The 18600-nt window shown below is 42.0% G+C and overlaps 2 protein-coding genes across 2 annotated transcripts in view; one reads left to right on the forward strand and one right to left on the reverse strand.

Annotated features, from left to right (window-relative positions):
- The window catches only part of STRADB (STE20 related adaptor beta), a 33604-nt gene extending 21439 nt beyond the window's left edge, over positions 1–12165 (reverse strand). The window contains exons 1-3 of the mRNA XM_040228799.1: positions 11911–12165; positions 7984–8078; positions 4568–4648 (exon numbers count right to left, since the gene is read on the reverse strand). Coding sequence (XP_040084733.1) covers positions 4568–4648; positions 7984–7995 — 93 coding nt within the window. The 5' untranslated portion in view covers positions 7996–8078; positions 11911–12165. The remainder of the gene's footprint in view (positions 1–4567; positions 4649–7983; positions 8079–11910) is intronic.
- A 96-nt stretch (positions 12166–12261) lies between these two features.
- Positions 12262–18600, forward strand: part of TRAK2 (trafficking kinesin protein 2) — a 77886-nt gene continuing 71547 nt past the window's right edge. The window contains exon 1 of the mRNA XM_040228800.1: positions 12262–12506. The gene's annotated coding sequence lies outside the window, so the exon portion shown is untranslated. The remainder of the gene's footprint in view (positions 12507–18600) is intronic.

The following is an 18600-nucleotide window of genomic DNA, read 5'->3' on the forward strand; positions in this document are numbered from 1 at the left end:
CCGGATAGCATCACTGACTTGATGGATGTGAGTCTGAGTGAACTCCCGGAGTTGGTGATGGACAGCGAGGCCTGGTGTGCTGCGATTCATGGGGTCGCCAAGAGTCGGACACGACTGAGTGACTGAACTGAATGGGTTTGGAGTGACTTTGGGCAGCCTGTATATTGAAGCTCAGAGCTATGTTCCTGTGTTGCTGGGGAATTTATGTGGTATGTCTTGCTCTGGAACTTGTTGGCCCTTTGGTGGTGCCTGGTTTCAGTGTAGGTATGGAGGCGTTTGATGAGCTCCTATCGATTAATGTTCCCTGGAGTCAGGAGTTTTCTGGTGTTCTCAGGATTTGGACTTAAGCCTCTTGTCTCTGGTTTTCAGTCTTATTCTTATAGTAGGCTCAAGACTTATCCATCTGTCACTTCCAAGGCGGTTCCCTCTCTGTTTTGGCTTCTTCTGTTTGCTGGTCTCTTCAATGTCTAATTTCTGCCCTGACACAAGGGGGCAGTGGTGGACACTTTTTAAGGCTCCCTTGTTCAGTCGTGCTGTGGGGAGGGAGGAACACTGCAAACAAATAACACTGGCATGTGCTCGCAGTGTCTCAATCACACTGGGTTTGCCCCTGCTCACGGCGTGTGTGCTTTCCCTGTCTACATTGCTTAGGCTCTAGGTTGCTCTGCTGGGAACTGTCTGAGGCCAGCCCTAGGTTGTATGCATTTCCCAGGTCTAAGCCACTCAGGTTCAGGTATGCAGGTACTCTTCAAAGGTGCAGACTCGGTTGGGCCTGAGTTTTGTGCCCTTCCCAGGTCTGAGCAGCTCAGGTGACCAGGTGTTTGGCGAGCATGGTTGCTGCAACTTATCGCCTCCCCTGTCCCTGCCGCTCGGTTTTCTGGGTGTACAACCGACGCACCTTCTCAGGCGGATGTCGAGGGTCCAGAATCCAAAGAAGTCTTGGTTAGCAACGAAGCCTGCTTGCAGTTTGGTAGATGATGCCTCCTCGGGGCTGCAATTGCCCACTTCCGGCTCTGGCTGCCCTCACCTGCCTGTCTCTCGCGGGGGATGGGCCGGTTCGCAGCCAGCTAGCTCTGCTCAGCCCTTTGTTGTGTGAGAGGGCCTGGCAGCGTCTTAGGTTAGGGCTTTTCGTAGGGTAGCTATCCCACAGTCTGGTTTGCTATCTCAAGTTACTTCCCTCAGATTGCCCTCGGGGCATTCAGGCCCAGTCCTTACTCTAAGCAACGCAGCCCGCACCTCCCTGTCCAGCCCCCCTTGCTAGTGGCAGATACGGGCGTCTGCGCTGCTTCTCTGTTGGGAGTTACTGTTGGGCACAGAATCTATGGGTTTTAATTATTTGTTTATTTTTCCTCCAGGTTATGTTGTCCTCTGAGGTCCCAAGGCTCGCCACAGACTTGCCAGTGAGAGTGTTTCCTGGTGTTTGGAAACTTCTCTCTTTTTTTAAGACTCCCTTCCCGGGACGCATCTCCGTCCCTACCTCTTCTGTCTCTCTCTTTATCTTTTATATTTTTTCCTACCTCTTTTGGCTGCCTTTCTGGGTGCCTGATGTCCTCTGCCAGCATTCAGAAGTTGTTTTGTGGAATTTACTCAGTGTTCAAATGTTCTTTTGATGAATTTGTGGGGGAGAAAGTGGTCTCCCCATCCTATTCCTCCACCATCTTAGGACTGCCCCCTCCCACCCTGCCCCTCGCCATGTCCAGTTCTAACTGTTGCTTCCTGACTTGCATCAGGTTTCTCAAGAGGCAGGTCAGGTGGTCTGGTATTCCCATCTCTTTCAGTATTGTCCACAGTTTCTTGTGATCCACAGTCAAAGGCTTTGGCATAGTCAAAAAAGCAGAAAGAGATGTTTTTCTGGAACTCTCTTGCTTTCCATGATCCAGTGGATGTTGGCAATTTGTTGTCTGGTTCCTCACCTTTTCTAAAACCAGCTTGAACATCTGGAAGTTCACAGTTCACATATTGCTGAAGCCTGGCTTGGAGAATTTTAAACATCACTTTACTAGCATGTGAGATGAGTGCAACGGTATGGTAGTTTGAGCATTCTTTGGCATTGCCTTTCTTATCTAATCACTGAAAACTGAAAGTGAAGTCACTCAGTCGTGTCCGACTCTTTGCGACCCTGTGGACTGCAGCCCACCAGGCTCCTCTGTCCATGGGATTCTCCAGGGCAAGAATACTGGAGTGGGTTGCCATTTCCTTCTCCAGGGGATCTTCCCCACCCAGGGATCGAACCCATGTCTCCTGCATTGCAGGCAGATGCTTTAACCTCTGAGCCACCAGGGAAGCCCTATCTAATCATTAGGGAAATGCAAATCAAAACTACCATGAGATACCAACTCCCATCCTTTACAATGGCTGTTATCAAAAGGCAGAAAATAATGAGTTTTGGAGAGAATGTAGAGAAACTGGAACTCTTATGCACTGCTGGTGGGAAGGTAAAACGGTATAGCTACTATGGAAAACAGTATGGTGGCTCCTCAAAAAATTTAAATAGAATTACCATATGATCCAGCAATTCCACTTCTGGGTATGTACCTAAAAGAACTGAAGTCACAATCTCAAAGAGATTTGTATACCCATCTTCATAGAAGCAGTATTCTTCACAAGAGCGGCAATGTGGAAGCAACCCAAGTTTTCAACAGCAAATAAATGAAGAAGCAAAATGTAGTGTACACATATAATGAAGAATTATTCAACCTTAAAGATTAAGGAAATTCTGCAATATGCTGCAATACAAATGAACCTTGAGGATATTATGCTAACTGAAAATTCTCAGTCAGAAAATAATAAATACAGTACTTATATTGGTACTTAGAGTCAAATATCAGAGACAGAAAGTAGAATTGTGGTTTCCAAGAGGTGGGGAGTTATGGAGATGAAGAGCAGTGATGGTTGTACAATATTATGAATTATTTGATGCCACTGAACTATATACTTAAAAATGGTTAAGATGGTAAATTTTATCCTACCACAATATTTCCCCTACTTCTTGCCCCTGCTGGGGAAAAAAAAAAAAAAAAAGCAGCACTTCTGGAAGTTCCCTGAGTTCTAGGCATCTCTCTTGGTAACAGCAAAGAACCAACAACAGACACTTTACTTTCTAAACTACCTCAGTCTGAAGGGTAATACTTGAATGAAAACTAGGACGGGATACTGTATTCTGTTGTACAAAAGGGTATGGAACTAGAAGACTTAAAAGTATTAGTGAGTAAAAAGTGAAATGACAAAAATGACAACTGAAGATAAGATCAGGATAAATTTATAAACAAAACTAAGTAAGATCACTCTATTTTGTAGGACTAAGGTATTTGCAAGGCAGGTTCTATTTTATAGAAATAATTATATAATAAAGATTTAGAGATTAAAGGTGGAAGATCCCAGAGAAACATTTATTTATTAGCATGTTTCTTTAAATATTATTTAATGTATCAGTTATTACCCAGGGATGATAAAGAAGACAGGATGCCTATTTTGGGGGGTTCATGTGGAGAGACATATATATAAATCATTGTGAGATTAATATAGTAAATGCCTTTTTATGAGGATGTCTAAGATCTGCAGGAGCATAACAATTAAAGATGCAAGAGCAAAGGCTTCAGATGTGATATTTGAGCCAACTCTTTAAGCAAGAGGAAGAATTTTAGAGGCAGAAAATCGAGAAGGGTATTTCAAGCAGAAATAAAAGTATGTGCTAAGACTCAGTAACAATAAATGAAACTCAAAAATCAGACATATTCCATACCATTAAAAGTCCTTATAACACATTAAGAAATTTAGGCTTTATCCCATAGGATTTAGGAAATCAATGGCAATTTTAAAGCTGGAAAGTGGCACAAACAGGCCTGTTCAGGTAACTAAGAAAACTGACCTAAGTGGGAGATCATGAGATTATATGTATGACTAGGAAACTACAAGCAATGAGTTTACCTACAATAGTCCAGGTGAGAGATGACGAGATCTGAGTATTAACAGTGATCAGGTGAAGGAGGGGATGACTCATGGGCATTTCAAAGACTTGGTATATAACTAGGTATGAGGGCAAAGGAAGAGGCAGTGTGAGGATAACTACAAAGTTCCCAGTGAGGGTGATTTAGCAGATGAATTTTCATTTGCCAAAGCTGGAAATTCAATAGGTCAGTGAGGTCTAAGAGAAGATTAAGGTTTTACTCAAATTGCTATAGATAGCTTTCAAAACTCTAGCCAGAGGTATTCTATAGACACATCTGATACCCAGGAAAGAGTCAAAGCTGCAGGTAAAAATTTGAGAATCATCAGTCCTGCCTGATGACCGGGTCCCCTATCAACCTGAAGGATAACCTTAGGTACCTGTAGACAATCTGAAATCTGAGCAACTGAAACCACAGGAGCCTGTGAGACTGCTTAGGGAGAGTCTGTTTAGGCAGAAGAGCAGAGATCAATTATAGACTTCTGGAGAACAGCTTAAGTAGAGGTAGGAAAAAGAGTAGGAAGAAAAGAAAAAGAGGTAAAGGAGAACTAAAAATTATATTCTATAAAATAGGATTACAGGAAGCAGAAGAAGAACATTTGTACTCAACCATTTTCTTACCAAATTTTGATGGGTACTGGTTTCAGACTGTTTTTCAGGTCTGAGTGATTCAACTTGTGTTCGTGAAGTGCAGAAACAATCCTGTAAAGTCAGAAATATATTAAATAAATGAAAAATCAAAAACACTGTATGGGTGGCACATGGATACAAAGTGAGGAACAGAAAGAAGGGGCAACATGCAGGAGCCTGAACTGGAGCCAAGATTCATACTGGGGGAGAAGGGAGAAGCAGCTGGGTATGCAGAAGACAAACTTCATATCTGCTGTAGTGTTACTTGGTGCTACCTCTGACTCTTGCTCTCTACCCTGGAGGAAATATCTATTCATTCTTACTGCAGTTGCTAGTATTTAACTTTTTCATCATCTTTGCAGTTTTCTTCTGAGTGTTTAGCTAGGGATTATTTTGTTGTACTCATATCATTTTATCTTGATCCTCAGATTTTTTTCCCTCAGGTGTAGTAACCATGTTTATCTATATTTAAACCACATATTGAGTATACTTGGAACCAATGCTGTTTTCTAAAGTGATAAAGATCTCTAACCAACTCAAATCAAATTAAGAAACTTAGTTCCATTATCACAATTTACATTTTCCTGCATTTTAACTCGAGATTCTATTATCACATACTGTCAATAAAGAAATGTAACACCTAAACATGTTAGCAATGTGAAGCTGATGTTACATTATTTAGGAAGAAAATGTGCCCCCCAAAAAAGTATAAACAAGCTATATGAAAGAGATTTTTAATTAATGTCAAGCATCTCATTAACATTCATTTTTATATGAACATTAATGTATAACTGGGTCCCAGGTGGCTCAGACAGTAAAGAATATGCCTGTAATACAGGAGACCTGGGTTTGATTCCTGAGTCCTGAAGATCCCTTGGAGTGGGGAAAGGCTACCCACTCCAGGATTCTTCCTTGGAGAATTCCATGGACAGAGGAGCCTGGTGGGCTACAGTCCATGTGGTCACAAAGAGTCAGACACGACTGAGTGACTAACACTTTCACTTTTCACTACTAAAGTATAATATCAACTGAGTCTTTAAGATAAATCCATCCGTGTCTACTTAATGGTTTCAGTCACTTACTTAATCAAACCAAAATCCTTTCTCTAAAAATATGCCATAATTTCTCACTAATCAAACTAATAATTTTCTCAATTAGCCTAAATTACTGATTAAATTGAATTCCTATGTATGTATATTATCGCTCTTACTACAATAATCTTAAATAGATCCCCACCATTTTATGTAAAATGTGCCCTCGAAGAACAGGAGCTAAGAGTGCCTAGATAGCTGTAGAATCATTTCCTTTGCAAAGTTTTATTGGTTTGTGTAGGGTGAATAAAATTTATAATAAAACAGTTTTTGAAGATACTATTGTTGTTCATATAAAAAATAATCACCAGTTAGGTCATTTATATGTTATTTGGTACTTAAATATATTTTCCAACATTTACCCTGAATCTTTCACGATAATCATTAATATTTTGTGTGAAAAAGGGTTAACAAAGCAAGCCTAAAACTGCTATCCTTGGAAAGGCCTACTTGCAAGGCTGACACTTGGCTGGTATCTAGGAACTCGGATTTGGGAGGGTTCCCACCGTTCCTTGATAAGAATGGATCGTGGTGCCTAAACTATTTGTGCAAACAACATGGTTTATGCTGAACGCCTGCTTTTTTTCTAAGAGTGTGGAATTTTGTTACTTGCTGCTCCTTTGAAAACACCATTTCCTACCTGTTAAACAGACAGTAAACTTTGAACAGGGAAGAATCCTTCCTTAACTTTATCTGAGTTGCACAAATATCTCATTGAGGAGAAACATGAAGGTTTTGATTCAAAAGAGTCTAAATATTTCATCATTGCAAGAAGAATATAAACTAAAATTATTAACAAACTGAACAAATATAAATGACCCACTATCAAATTCTATTTTTCCAAAAAAATCCATAATTATGAAATAATAGATTAAGTAAGATGTCTTTCCCCCCAAATTTGGAAACCTAGGCAACCACATAGCCCTTTGAATCTCAGGATCTTCATCTATCAAATGCCCCTTTACATCTCATCCAACCTACAAATTGACATAAAATTGTTAAATCTTAGATAATCCTTTAGAGCAGAAACTATGGTCCATGAATCAAATCTGACCCACCACCTGTTTTAGTGTGTAAAGTTTTACAGAAACACAGATATTTGCATTTAACTCATACTGCCTACGGAGAAGGCAATGGCACCCCACTCCAGCACTCTTGCCTGGAAAATCTCATGGACGGAGGAGTCGGACACAACTGAAGCGACTTAGCAGCAGCATATTGCCTATGGCTGCTTTGGTAACAAAAGAGTAATTTAATGGAGATCATATAGCACACAAATCCTACCTGACCCTCTAAAAAAAAGTCTGCAGATCTTGCTTTAGAAAAATGAGGTAATATTTCACTTCAATGTATTTTCCAGATATATAAAGCTCCCCTTTTAGGTAGATAAACTTTACTTTAAACACAAAGTGAATGCATTCTATATTTTTCAAATAACCAACAATATAGTCTCCTAACTTCATAGTTCTGCCTCTCAGATTTGGCAACTGATGGAGTGAATTGGCAGATATGAGTTTGATCCTTGCCTCTAATTCTTTGCAATCTTAGACCAAACTCTAAATGAGGATTATACAACCTGCCCTGCCAATCACTAACAATTTTGAAGACTAACAGAGATATATTAAAGTATCTGAAAATTACATATGCACCCACCACTTTTTAAAAGATCACTGCTTTAATAATTTAAATATTTAAATAAAATATTATATTCTATATTAAGACACAATGGAAGTCCTAAAACTACTTAATCTAGACTAGATACCATGAACTTCATACAAAACAAAAACCAAGTTAGTATCTATATATCATATTATACATTGATCCAAATGTATCTTGTCTTGCTAAGTCAAGGGGCTTATTTTTCATACTGTTTTGCTTGCTGCTGCTAAGTCACTTCAGTCATGTTCGACTCTGCGACCCCATAGACGGCAGCCCACCAGGCTCCGCCGTCCCTGGGATTCTCCAGGCAAGAACACCTTTAGTCAAATGGTAATTTGTAAAAAGGGATTTCTGAAAGATTTAAAGAATAAGGCTGGATGGAAGAGGAATATCTAAGGATAGTAAATGTATGAGAAAAAGTGTGTATGGGACAAAGGAATAGAGGGAGTATATCAGAAAAGTATAGAAGCTCTTTTTTAAAGAGACAAAAACTCAGTGAGAACTTAACTTATGTTTAAAGACCAGAAGTCATTCAAACCAAAATAACATCTCAGAGCGTAAGAACATTCCATCAGACTGCTCCTTCTCTTATGGCTTTACACTAATATCTAACTACTCTGTTGATACAAAATTAGATCCACACTTATAAAAACTTACCAAAAGAGACATTGAATCGCTTTAGTTCACAGAAAGTAACAAAAATCCATCTACTCCAAAGATTTCTGCTTTAATCTTCAAGACACTGAAATATCCTAGTATGAAAAACAGAAGCAAAATAACATATTTACATTCCAATTCCGTAAAGATCTAGTTGCCAAAACCCACCACTATTTGGGCAGCTGTTCCCTGACACAAGGACTACCGACGTTTCTGAAAGGTATTCTTAAAGAGCGTTTCTGTTTACTGAACGCCATTTCGGACCTGGTATCACAAGAGATATCAGATATTACCCACTCCAGTATTCTTGGGCATCTCTGGTGGCCCAGCTGGTAAAGAATTCACCAGCAATGCAGGAGACCTGGGTTCAATCCCTGGGTTGGGAAGATCCCCTGGAGAAGGGAAAGGCTACCGACTACAGTACTCTGGCCTGGAGAATTCCATGGACTGTATAGTCTATGGGGTTGCAAAGAGCCTGACGTGACTGAGTGACTTTCACAGATTTCCATCACAAAGACAAAGTGCAGTTGAAAGGAGGTTCTGAATATTTCCAAAGCCTTGATTACCTGCATCTATTCTTCCTTATCTGTACTACTTTTTTCAAGAACCCTAAGCAAAATGTAAAAACAATACAAAAAGGCAATTTGGGGCCCACTTTTACTACAAATGATGCCCAAGAATTTCCAATGGTTCTACTTATAAGTAAACTTTGAATATTCCAAAGCTTCCTTATCAATTCATTACCTATTAAATCATTTAGGGTCACTAAATTTCCCAAATTTAGCAAATTTGGGAAAGAATCAGGATTAGTAACAGACTAGGAATTAATAATATTTTCTTCTTGCCATATGTTTACAAATTTCTTTTTCAGTTTTCATGTGAAAATATTTTCTGTAGGCTGAATTTTTTTACCTTATGATTCTTAGTGCTCATTTCCATTCTTCTTGGGAATTATTGACAGATATGAAAAATATGCTGATTATTATACAAATAATTCCTGTCCAGTTTCACTGATGGCATATTAATCTCAATAGTTTATGAAGACTCCAACAGATGCAGAGGTTTAAAATAGTAACTTACTAGATTTACATTCAAGAAGCTACAAAAGCACCACCAAAATTTCCCAGATCTTTCTGCATAGAAAGGGTGGCAATGTTCTAAATTTCCTAGTGGGAGGTATTCCCTTACACCTACCCAATTTCTCTTTCACCTAAATTGTGACTCATTATTTCATTTTAATGAAATTCCCAAGTTTGATCAAGGCATCTGCAAACATCTGAACAAATGGCAAAGAAAAGGATTTTGTAAACCACAGAAGTTATAGACCAGCATCTAATTTTATTGTTAAGGAAAGAAGTCAATTTGTTCATGATATTCACTACAGACCAAAGGTAAAAATGGATGTGTTGGGGGGGCGCCTGACAGGGTTTGATTATTTTTGTCTCCTGCCATTCATTATAAATATAAGGCACTGATATTTACTGTGTTACAAAAGGGATAATGCAACACCTGCCCTGCCCAGTTTCCAGGTGGTTCAGATCAAATGAAATGCTTCATCTGAAAGTGGTTAGAATTACCAAATACCGTATCCATATAAAAGCTTAAGAAGATGCTCTGAAAGGTACACTCAGTTATTACTGTTGGCAGTACCAAATGGTAGGGTTCATTTGGAAAGCAAGTTGGCAATGTTTTGATAACCATAAAAACATTCATACCTTTTGATCCTATAAAATTCTTACTTCTAGTAATCTAAAAAAATATCCAAGTAAATGAAGAAACCATTCACATGCAGAAAGTAATTACACTGCTATCTGAAACAATCAAATATTCTTACCACAGTGTTTAATGAATGGCTGTCATGGGTCAGGTGCTGTGCTGGGCACTGGAGACACTCACTAGTGACCCAGGCAAACAAGGTCCAGACCACTTGCAGCATACATTCCCACAAGCCAAGATTAGAGATGTGGTGATTAACTGAATTTCCTAGTTCTCATGATTGTTTCCTGCTTTTTCCACATAATAATGATAAGTTCTTTCTTAAACAAACAAACAAAAAAATTAACTACATTATCTGCTACTGCTGCTGCTAAGTCACTTCAGTCCTGTCCGACTCTGTGCGACCCCAGAGGAGGCTTCCCCGTCGCTGGGATTCTCCAGGCAAGAACACTGGAGTGGGTTGCCATTTCCTTCTCCAATGCAGGAAAGTGAAAAGTGAAAGTGAAGTCCCTCAGTCGTGTCCGACCCTCAGCGACCCCATGGACTGCAGCCTTCCAGGCTCCTCCGTCCATGGGATTTTCCAGGCAAGAGTACTGGAGTGGGTTGCCATTGCCTTCTCCAACTACATTATCTATTTTTCAGGAAAACTCACAAGAAACACACAATCTGTGAAAACTGTTAGTACTAAAGGGGTTGCCCCTGTACGGGGCTTAATCCCAGAGGATTTTGCTTCAGATGTGACAGACTATTAAGAGATAATAAGACATTTTGAGGTCAAGGCAGCAGTTGCCCCCAGTAAGGGGTGGGGGAAGGGGGCAAATTTGCTGTTATAATTTTCTCCTGCATGCTTTCACTAGGTATGAATATCTTTTTAAAAAAATTCATAGTTGAGACTTGTATTTCTGAATGTATTCACACGTACATCACTGTGATCTCTCATAGTTGTATCTGAAAAGCTAATCAGGAAAAAGCTTTGTAAATAAATTTATGCTAGGTGATTCAGATCAAATAAATGAATTACTTTATCTGAATGAAGAATGAATGAAGAATGGTTCCTCTGAAAACTTTAATCTGAAAGGTTAACACTTTCTGGAACAATCAGAATGTGCAAATTACAGAACTTGAGTTTTGAGTTAATTTAAGCATCCAACAGAGGCCCTTGTTACAGGGAATGTAAAAAAGCCCGATTTCCACTCCAGTACTCTTGCCTGGAAAATCCCATGGACTAAGGAGCCTGGTGGGCTGCCGTCTATGGGGTCGTACAGAGTCGGACACGACTGAGGGACTTCACTTTCACTTTTCACTTTCCTGCATTGGAGAAGGAAATGGCAACCCACTCCAGTGTTCTTGCCTGAAGAATCCCAGGGACGGGGGAGCCTGGTGGGCTGCCGTCTATGGGGTCGTACAGAGTCGGACACGACTGAAGTGACTTAGCAGTAGCAACTCTTTGTGGAGCCTTAAAATTACTGTACTTTTCAAAGCGACGTTGGGAACCCATAAAATCTTAACTATAGCGACGCACAACTCGGTAGAATTTTCCAAACTTAGCATCGTGACTCAAGCTTTCAAAAAATATTTACTAAGCGCCTACTGTGGGCCAGGCTTTTGCTAGGTACGCGCTGTCACAAATTCCAGTCGCGTTTTGAGGGGAAAGGTGCTTGACACAACAAATCCACGAGGGAAAAACACAATCCTGAACTTAACTAACGAGGAGAAAACACAGCTTGCATTCAATTATATAAAAGCTTCCTTGCGAGTCCTGCTTTGGGGGACTTTGTAGCGAACTCGCAGAAAGTGGCACACGGAGCGGGGCCGGAGGGCGTCTCGGGTTTGGAAATGCCACGCGTGGGTGAGTGTGGCCAAAGGTGAGAGCAGGGCTGGGGGTGCTGGGAACCGGGAGAGCACCGCGGGCGGCCGACCCGCGCACCTGGCGCCGCCGACCCAGCAGGCGCAGCCTACCCACACGCAGGTGCTCTCCGCCGCGCGGCCCGGGACGCAGGACAGAACCGGAGCTGCGCGGGGCGCAGGGGCCGCTCTTCAGGCGGAGCCGGACCCCCGCCACGGCTCCGCCAGCCGCCCGGGCTTCGGCTGGAGGTATGACGGCGAGTTCTAGCCTCGAGCTTCCCGAGGCGCGCGCGGACTAAGCCGCGCTCCCTCATTTCGCGACCGGCCCCTAGCCCTTCCCCTCCCTGCCCGGCCTCCCCTCATTACCCTGGCGGCGACCACGGCCAGCGGTTCTCCTCAGGCGGCCAGCGGTGCGGGGCCTGGGCGCCCGGCCCGCACAGGGGGAGAACGAGAGCGCAAGGCCCGCTCCCAGCGCGGGCCGCGGAGCCAAGGGGGCGGTGCGACCCGGACTGGGGTTGTGGGCCTGGAACTCTGCCCCAAACCCCCGCAGCCCGCCGGGACTGGACTCGCCCCACCCCGGCCCCAGGGTCGCTGCCCCGCCTCCCGCCTCCCGCCTCCCGCTTCAGGGCTAGCAGGGAGGGGCGTGGCCTTCGAGTTAAGGGGCGTGGCCGAGATTAAACTACAATTCCCAGCAGGTCGTGCGCTGGCGCCGTGCAGGCTGCTGGGAGAATGGGTTTCCTCCTCTCTTCCCCGATTGTGGGGGGGCTGTCATTGACCTGGCGTCGCTGCAAAACCGAAGTCGCTGAATGATGATGTTGTGAAGTTGCCCGCCCGTCCCTGCCACGCCCAGGTAGTTTTTGGCAGCGGCGGCCGCCCAGGCTGCTGCTCTCCAGCTGCCGCTTCATTGGAGACTTTTCCCTGAGGGAGCTTGGGCGTTGGACGGAGGACGCCGGGTCATTCCTGTGAGTAACCTTTCCGTTTACGACCCGAACTTGTCCTTTCCACCTTCCTTTGAAGGCGGAGGAGCTTCCCCTACCCGCGCTCCTCCTGGTTCTCGGAGGTCACGCGCGGACCCCGGAATTGGGGTATCGGAGGACTGGGTCCTCCCCTTGTCTCAGCCCCGCGATGGGAAGCGGGTGGTTTTCCAAGTGTAAGTGCTAAGTGATGGGCATTAGGCTCTGGCCTCGGGATTCACACCAGCTGCACCTCTCAGGATTGGCAGCATCCCATCCTGTGCCGGACAGCACCCACCTGGTGCCCTATCGTTGAGCGATGAGCCGCTTTAGTGTCTGGATGTTAAATCTCAAACCTTGGTTGCCATCTGTGATGTGAGCGAGACGAGAGGGTGTGGAAAAGAGCTCTTTCTGTTGAATTGGGCTTTTCTTGCAATTAATTTTGAGCCGGACACCGCACGTCTTTTAAAAGAAAGACGCTTGCCTTCAGTTTGAAGCGTAAGTAATGGATATTAGACTACGTCCTTTTAGTACCAGAGTAAAGGTAGTCTCCTAAACACTTAAAAGATTTCTAGGTCATTATAATTGTCGTGAACTCAGTTACTTGCCCAAGGACCATTTATTTAAGCCTGCAGTTTCTGCGGCGAAAACTAACTTTTCACTGGAAATTCATCAAGTGATAATGGACTATAGGGTAAAAAAGGAAATGAATTCTTCCAGTTTTGTTTATCTATTTCAGTGATTTTTTTCCCCTGGCCTTCTAATCTTTGCTATAGAATTGGAAGTCTGAGCTACAGTGATCTCCAAATAGCATGTTACTGTTTGGTGTGGTGATACTTGGGAAGAAATTGTGAAAGACACTGGTGAGGAGAAAGGCCAGGGATGAAGACACTTGTTTATCTCAGCCGTTATCCCAGCTTTCTGTTGTTTTATCTTCTAATCAGGCAGATTTCTTTTTTTGTTGACTTCTGTCTATGTGACAGAGAAGGCCGTGGCACCCAGTACCCTTGGCTGGAAAATCCCATGGACAGAGGAGCCTGGTAGGCTGCAGTCCATGGGGTCGCTAAGAGTCAGACACAACTGAGCAACTTCATTTTCACGCATTGAAGAAAGAAATGGCAACCCACTCCAGTGTTCTTGCCTGGAGAATCCCAGGGACAGGGGAGCTTGGTGGGCTGCCATCTATGGGATCGCACAGAGTCGGACACAACTGAAGCGACTTAGCAGCAGCAGCAGCAGCAGCAGTCTGTGTGAAGCGGAGACCTGTTGACAGCTACTTGGGGAAGATTCCAAGGTGTTTCCAAAACTTGGAAGTCCCACCTACCTTCTTCACCTCACCAAGCTGACCAGAGGAGCCTCTGCCATCCCACACCCCCTACCCCCTGACCTGAGGCTCTGCAGTTTGGGGAGAGTTTTTCCTGATGAGAATATGTCCTTGCAGACTTTCTGTTTGATGTTCCCTCCTCTCCCTGAAAGTCTGGATTTCTTGCAGCAGAGTGAGCAGGATAATCAGGACTCAATTTCTGGAGGAGATGTGGAGGCCTGGGCTCTAGCTGGAAGGCTGCCTGGGTGGCTGGGGGAAGCACTGGCCAGCTTTCTGTTTTTAAAATTAAGTCATTTTCAGTAAGCCTCAGATACTCAGCAAATACATACTATGTGAAAGATGGTTTTAAGTTATTTTGCAGGTGTTCATTCATATGATTACAGGTGTGAGAAAGACAAACATTTGATTACTCTCAATCAGCCAGGCATATCAGTTATAAGCTCTCCGTACATTTGATCAATTAATCACTAATGGGGCTTCCCTGGTGGCTCAGATGGCAAAGAATCTGCCTGCAATGCAGGAGACCTGGGTTTGATTCCTGGATCAGGAAGAATTCCCCTGAAGAAGGGAATGGATACTCACTCCAGTATTCTTGCCTAGAGAGTTCCATGAACAGAGGAGCCTGGCAGGTTACAGTCCCTGGGTTCACTGTGTGGCTAGGTACCTCCCAGTCAGCCAGGCATCTCAGTTATGAGCTCTATGTGCATTTGATCAGTTAACCACTATAATAACCCCCTTGCATAATCTAAGCCTCTAAAACTGTGCTTATGTAACAAATGGAGATTCATACCTAGATCTGCCTTACTTCAAAGTTATAGGTCAGATAACTTTTACCTACTTCAGAAATTGCTGACCTTAAAGGTTGGATGATTAAAAAGCATTTTCCAGCATTATTTTCTAATACTAGTTCCTACTACATACCTTGAATATCAAGAATAATTCATGAACCCTGCTTTAGTACTTTTGAACCAGATGTTCTCTCTGCTTGCAATGCCTGTCCTTCACAGAGCTTTTCATTAAGACCCTAAGAGCCCATTACAAATCCACCTGTTTACTTAGGTAAGCCTTGATAGGATTGGCCTTTCTAGTTCAAAGGTTTAGTGGTTCTGAAATTGAAAATTTGAGCCAGGAAGTAGTATTCTCTATTACAAATGATTAACATCCATAGTCACAGAGAATAGAAAAACTTGTTTAAGATTTTTACTTCAATACCCAAGATGTTTAAACACCAAAATAAGGAATGAGACACATGAAAATTTATTATTTCATGTTTATTTTGATCTTTACTTATATCATCCATACCAGTTTTTGAACCTGTTTAGTTACTATCTTGTGTGGTTGGTAAGAAGTCTGAGGCATTTAAGTAATATTCACATTTAAAATAACTTTATAATTGAAGGAACTAAATTACTCATGATATCCAGCCATATTTTTTTCAGATTTTAAGTGATCATATAATAGCAAACATCCCCACATTAGCAGTGAGAAATGTTTATTTAGATAAGCAACTGAAGCAGAGGGGAAGTTAACATACCCGAGGTCATTCAGCTACTAAGTGGGGAAATTAGGTCTCAAACCCAGGCAATCCCAGAATCTGTACTCTGATGTTTAGTGAGCACCTACTATGTACCACCAGCTTCCCTGGTGGCTCAGACAGTAAAGCGTCTGCCCACAATGCGGGAGACCTGGTTCAATCCCTGGGTCAGGAAGATCTCCTGGAGAAGGAAATGGCAACCCACTCCAGTATTCTTGTCTGGAAAATCCCATGGACAGAAGAGCCTGGTAGGCTACAGTCCATGGAGTTGCAAAGAGCTGGACATGACTGAGCAACTTCACTCACTCACTATCTACCAACCCTAAAAATGGATGCTTTTATTATAATTAAGTCATTTATCTCTATAACTACCTTATGTAGAATGGAAGATCAACATTTAGTGACTTGTTTAAAATCATAGGTGCATATTAGAACCAGGATTTGAACTCATGCCTGCTTTATTCAAAGCTCATATTCTTTCTTCTATGTTCCCTAAATAATCAAATCTTTAGTAAATCTCTTCAATGGGACAGATACTGTGCTAAGTGCTAGAGATTTATTCTCTGCTCTTAAAGAATACAATCTGAAGAAGGAAAGACACAATTGGGATAGTGTGTTTATGAGTGAGCAGCACACAGAAGTACTGTGGGAACACAGAGATAGGGCAATGAAATCTGCCTGGATAGGAAGACTTGGGCCAATCTTGGAAAAATAAATAGGAATTAGCCTGACTAAAGAAAAGAAGAAGGCTTTATTGTGGGCTCAGTTGTGTTTCTCCAAAATTTGTAAATTGAAGCCCTAGCCCCCATAACCTCAGAATATGACTATATTTAGAGAGAGGGCCTTTGAAGAGGTAACTACGTTAAAATGAGACCTTTAGGGTATAATTCATTCTGACCAGTATCTTTATAAAAGAGGAACTTTGGACACAAAAGAGACATTGAGAACATGTGCACATAGAAAAGAGACCACGTGAGGACACTTTGAGAAGGCAGCCATATGCAAGCCTCGGGAGAAGCCAGTCTTGCTGATACTTTGATCTTGGACTTCTAGCCTCCAGAACTGTGAGCAAATAAACTTCTGTTGTTTAAGCTACCTAGCCTGTGCTTGTGCTTAGTTGCTGAGTCATGTCTGACTCTTTGTGACCCTGTGGACTATATCGCCCGCCAGGCCCCTCTGTCATGGGATTTTTCAGGCAAGAATACTAGAGTGGGTTGCCATTTCCTCCACCAAGGAATCTGCCTGATGCAGGGATTAAACTCACGTCTCCTGCTTTGCAGGCGGATTCTTTATTCATCGGTATTTTGTTATGGTGGTCCTAGCAAATGAATGGAGAGATGTTCTAGCAAAGGAATGATATACAAAAGGTCTTTGAGGTGTGGCCAGGTGATTAGATTTCATGGTAAAAAGTGTTGAGAGATGATTCTGAAGACGAGGCAGGGGCCATTTTGGATGAATGTGTATGAGACTCTAAGGGTTTTAAACTTTATCCTAAGGGAGGTAGAATGGAGGGGATTTGCAGCCATGGGAAAACATTAAGTCTACATGTTAGAAAGATACTCTGTGAGCCATGGAAGGATGGATTAAAGAGGGTAAGACTGGAGGCAAGAAGATCAATTGGGTGTCTTATTGTCACAGGAAGCTGAACTAAATATTTTCTCAGAATATTGAAATGTCAAACTAAGTTGTTTGACATAACAAGACCATTGTTAACATGAGGAAGATTTAAAAGGGCACAGCTAACCCTTAGGGCATACATAAGATTTAAGAAGAATCTATATACCTATTTTGTACCTAGAGACTGGCTTTGCTTTTGACATTTTGCTTTCTGTAAATAAAGCTTCACTCACCTATCACAGAATATTTAGTATTTTTCCACTGTATTTAATAGACACTTTTATAGTACTTATTCTATTCTAAGCCAAGTCCTCTGACAGCTTTATGAAATATCTACTCTTGCTATGGTGGTTTAGGCGCTAAGTCGTGTCCGACCCTTGCGACCCTATGGACTATAACCCACCAGACTTCTTGTCCATGGGATTTCCCAGGCAAGAATGCTGGAGTAGGTTGGCATTTCCTTCTCCAGGATCTACTGTTATTATCTCTACATTATGCATAAAGATATTGAAACACAAAGAGACTAAGTAACTTACCCATGGTCACATAGCTAATAAATGGCAGTGTTAAGATTCAAACTCAAACAGGCTGTCTTCAGAGTCTGTGCTTTTAGCCATATATAATTGCCATATATTATTTATCAAGATCATTACTGTTGCCATGTATTATTTATTAAGATCTTCAGTTACGTATGAAAGGAGGAGGAAATAAATTGGGTATGTTTGCCATGGAGAGTACAGTTTGTCAGAAGAAATAAGGAACAAGTGTAAGGTTTTTGAAAAAGGTGTTTTAGAGGAAAATGAAGAGTATTGGGAGGCAATGCTTGCTCTGAGTTGGGGCTTCTGGGAGAGCTAGATAGGAAAAGTAGCATTGACCTCAGATGTGAATAATGTCTAGACTTTGGATACATAGAATGGGGAGAGGACGTTAAAGAAGACATAGCATGAACAAAGTCATTGGTTTGGGAATTTCCTGGTGTGTCTAGGGAACTAGTAAATACAGTCCTTTGTTTTGGCTGGAATATATTATGTGGTTGGAGAGGCCAGTTTGGGGGATGGGAGACAGAAAATAGCAAATGTCTGAGAAAGAGAACTCTTACGGAGTGAGGGGCAAGGAAAATTGTATAAGTTTTTAAACCAAATGATTGAGGTGTATATTAGAAGTAATAATCTTTTAGGAGAGGATAAAGTTCATCTAATCCCTACTTAACAGTTAAGTCCTATTTTACCATTTCACAAATTGCACACATCCTTCTTACTGCTTCTATATACATAGTTTATGCCTTTATTACAATAACTCAGGCATAATAATAAAATTTCTTAATTTTCTGTCTTTAATCTCTCCATTCCTGAAATTTATCCTATATTCTGACTCCAAATTTATTTTTCAAATGTCATTTTCCACTTAGAAACTTGCTCCGCCTCCTGCATTGTTGGTGGGAATATAAATTGGTGCAATCACTCTGGAAAGCAGTATGGAAATTCCTCAGAAAACTAAAAATAGAATTATAATATGATCCAGCAATCTTACTTCTGGGCATACATCTGGACAAAGCTATAATTCAAAAAGATAAAAGCACCCATGTGTTCATAGCAGCACTATTCACAATAGCCAAGGCGTGGAAACAA

This window comes from Oryx dammah, unplaced genomic scaffold (genome assembly GCF_014754425.2).
Source record: "Oryx dammah isolate SB20612 unplaced genomic scaffold, SCBI_Odam_1.1 HiC_scaffold_27, whole genome shotgun sequence".
NCBI lineage: Eukaryota > Metazoa > Chordata > Mammalia > Artiodactyla > Bovidae > Oryx > Oryx dammah.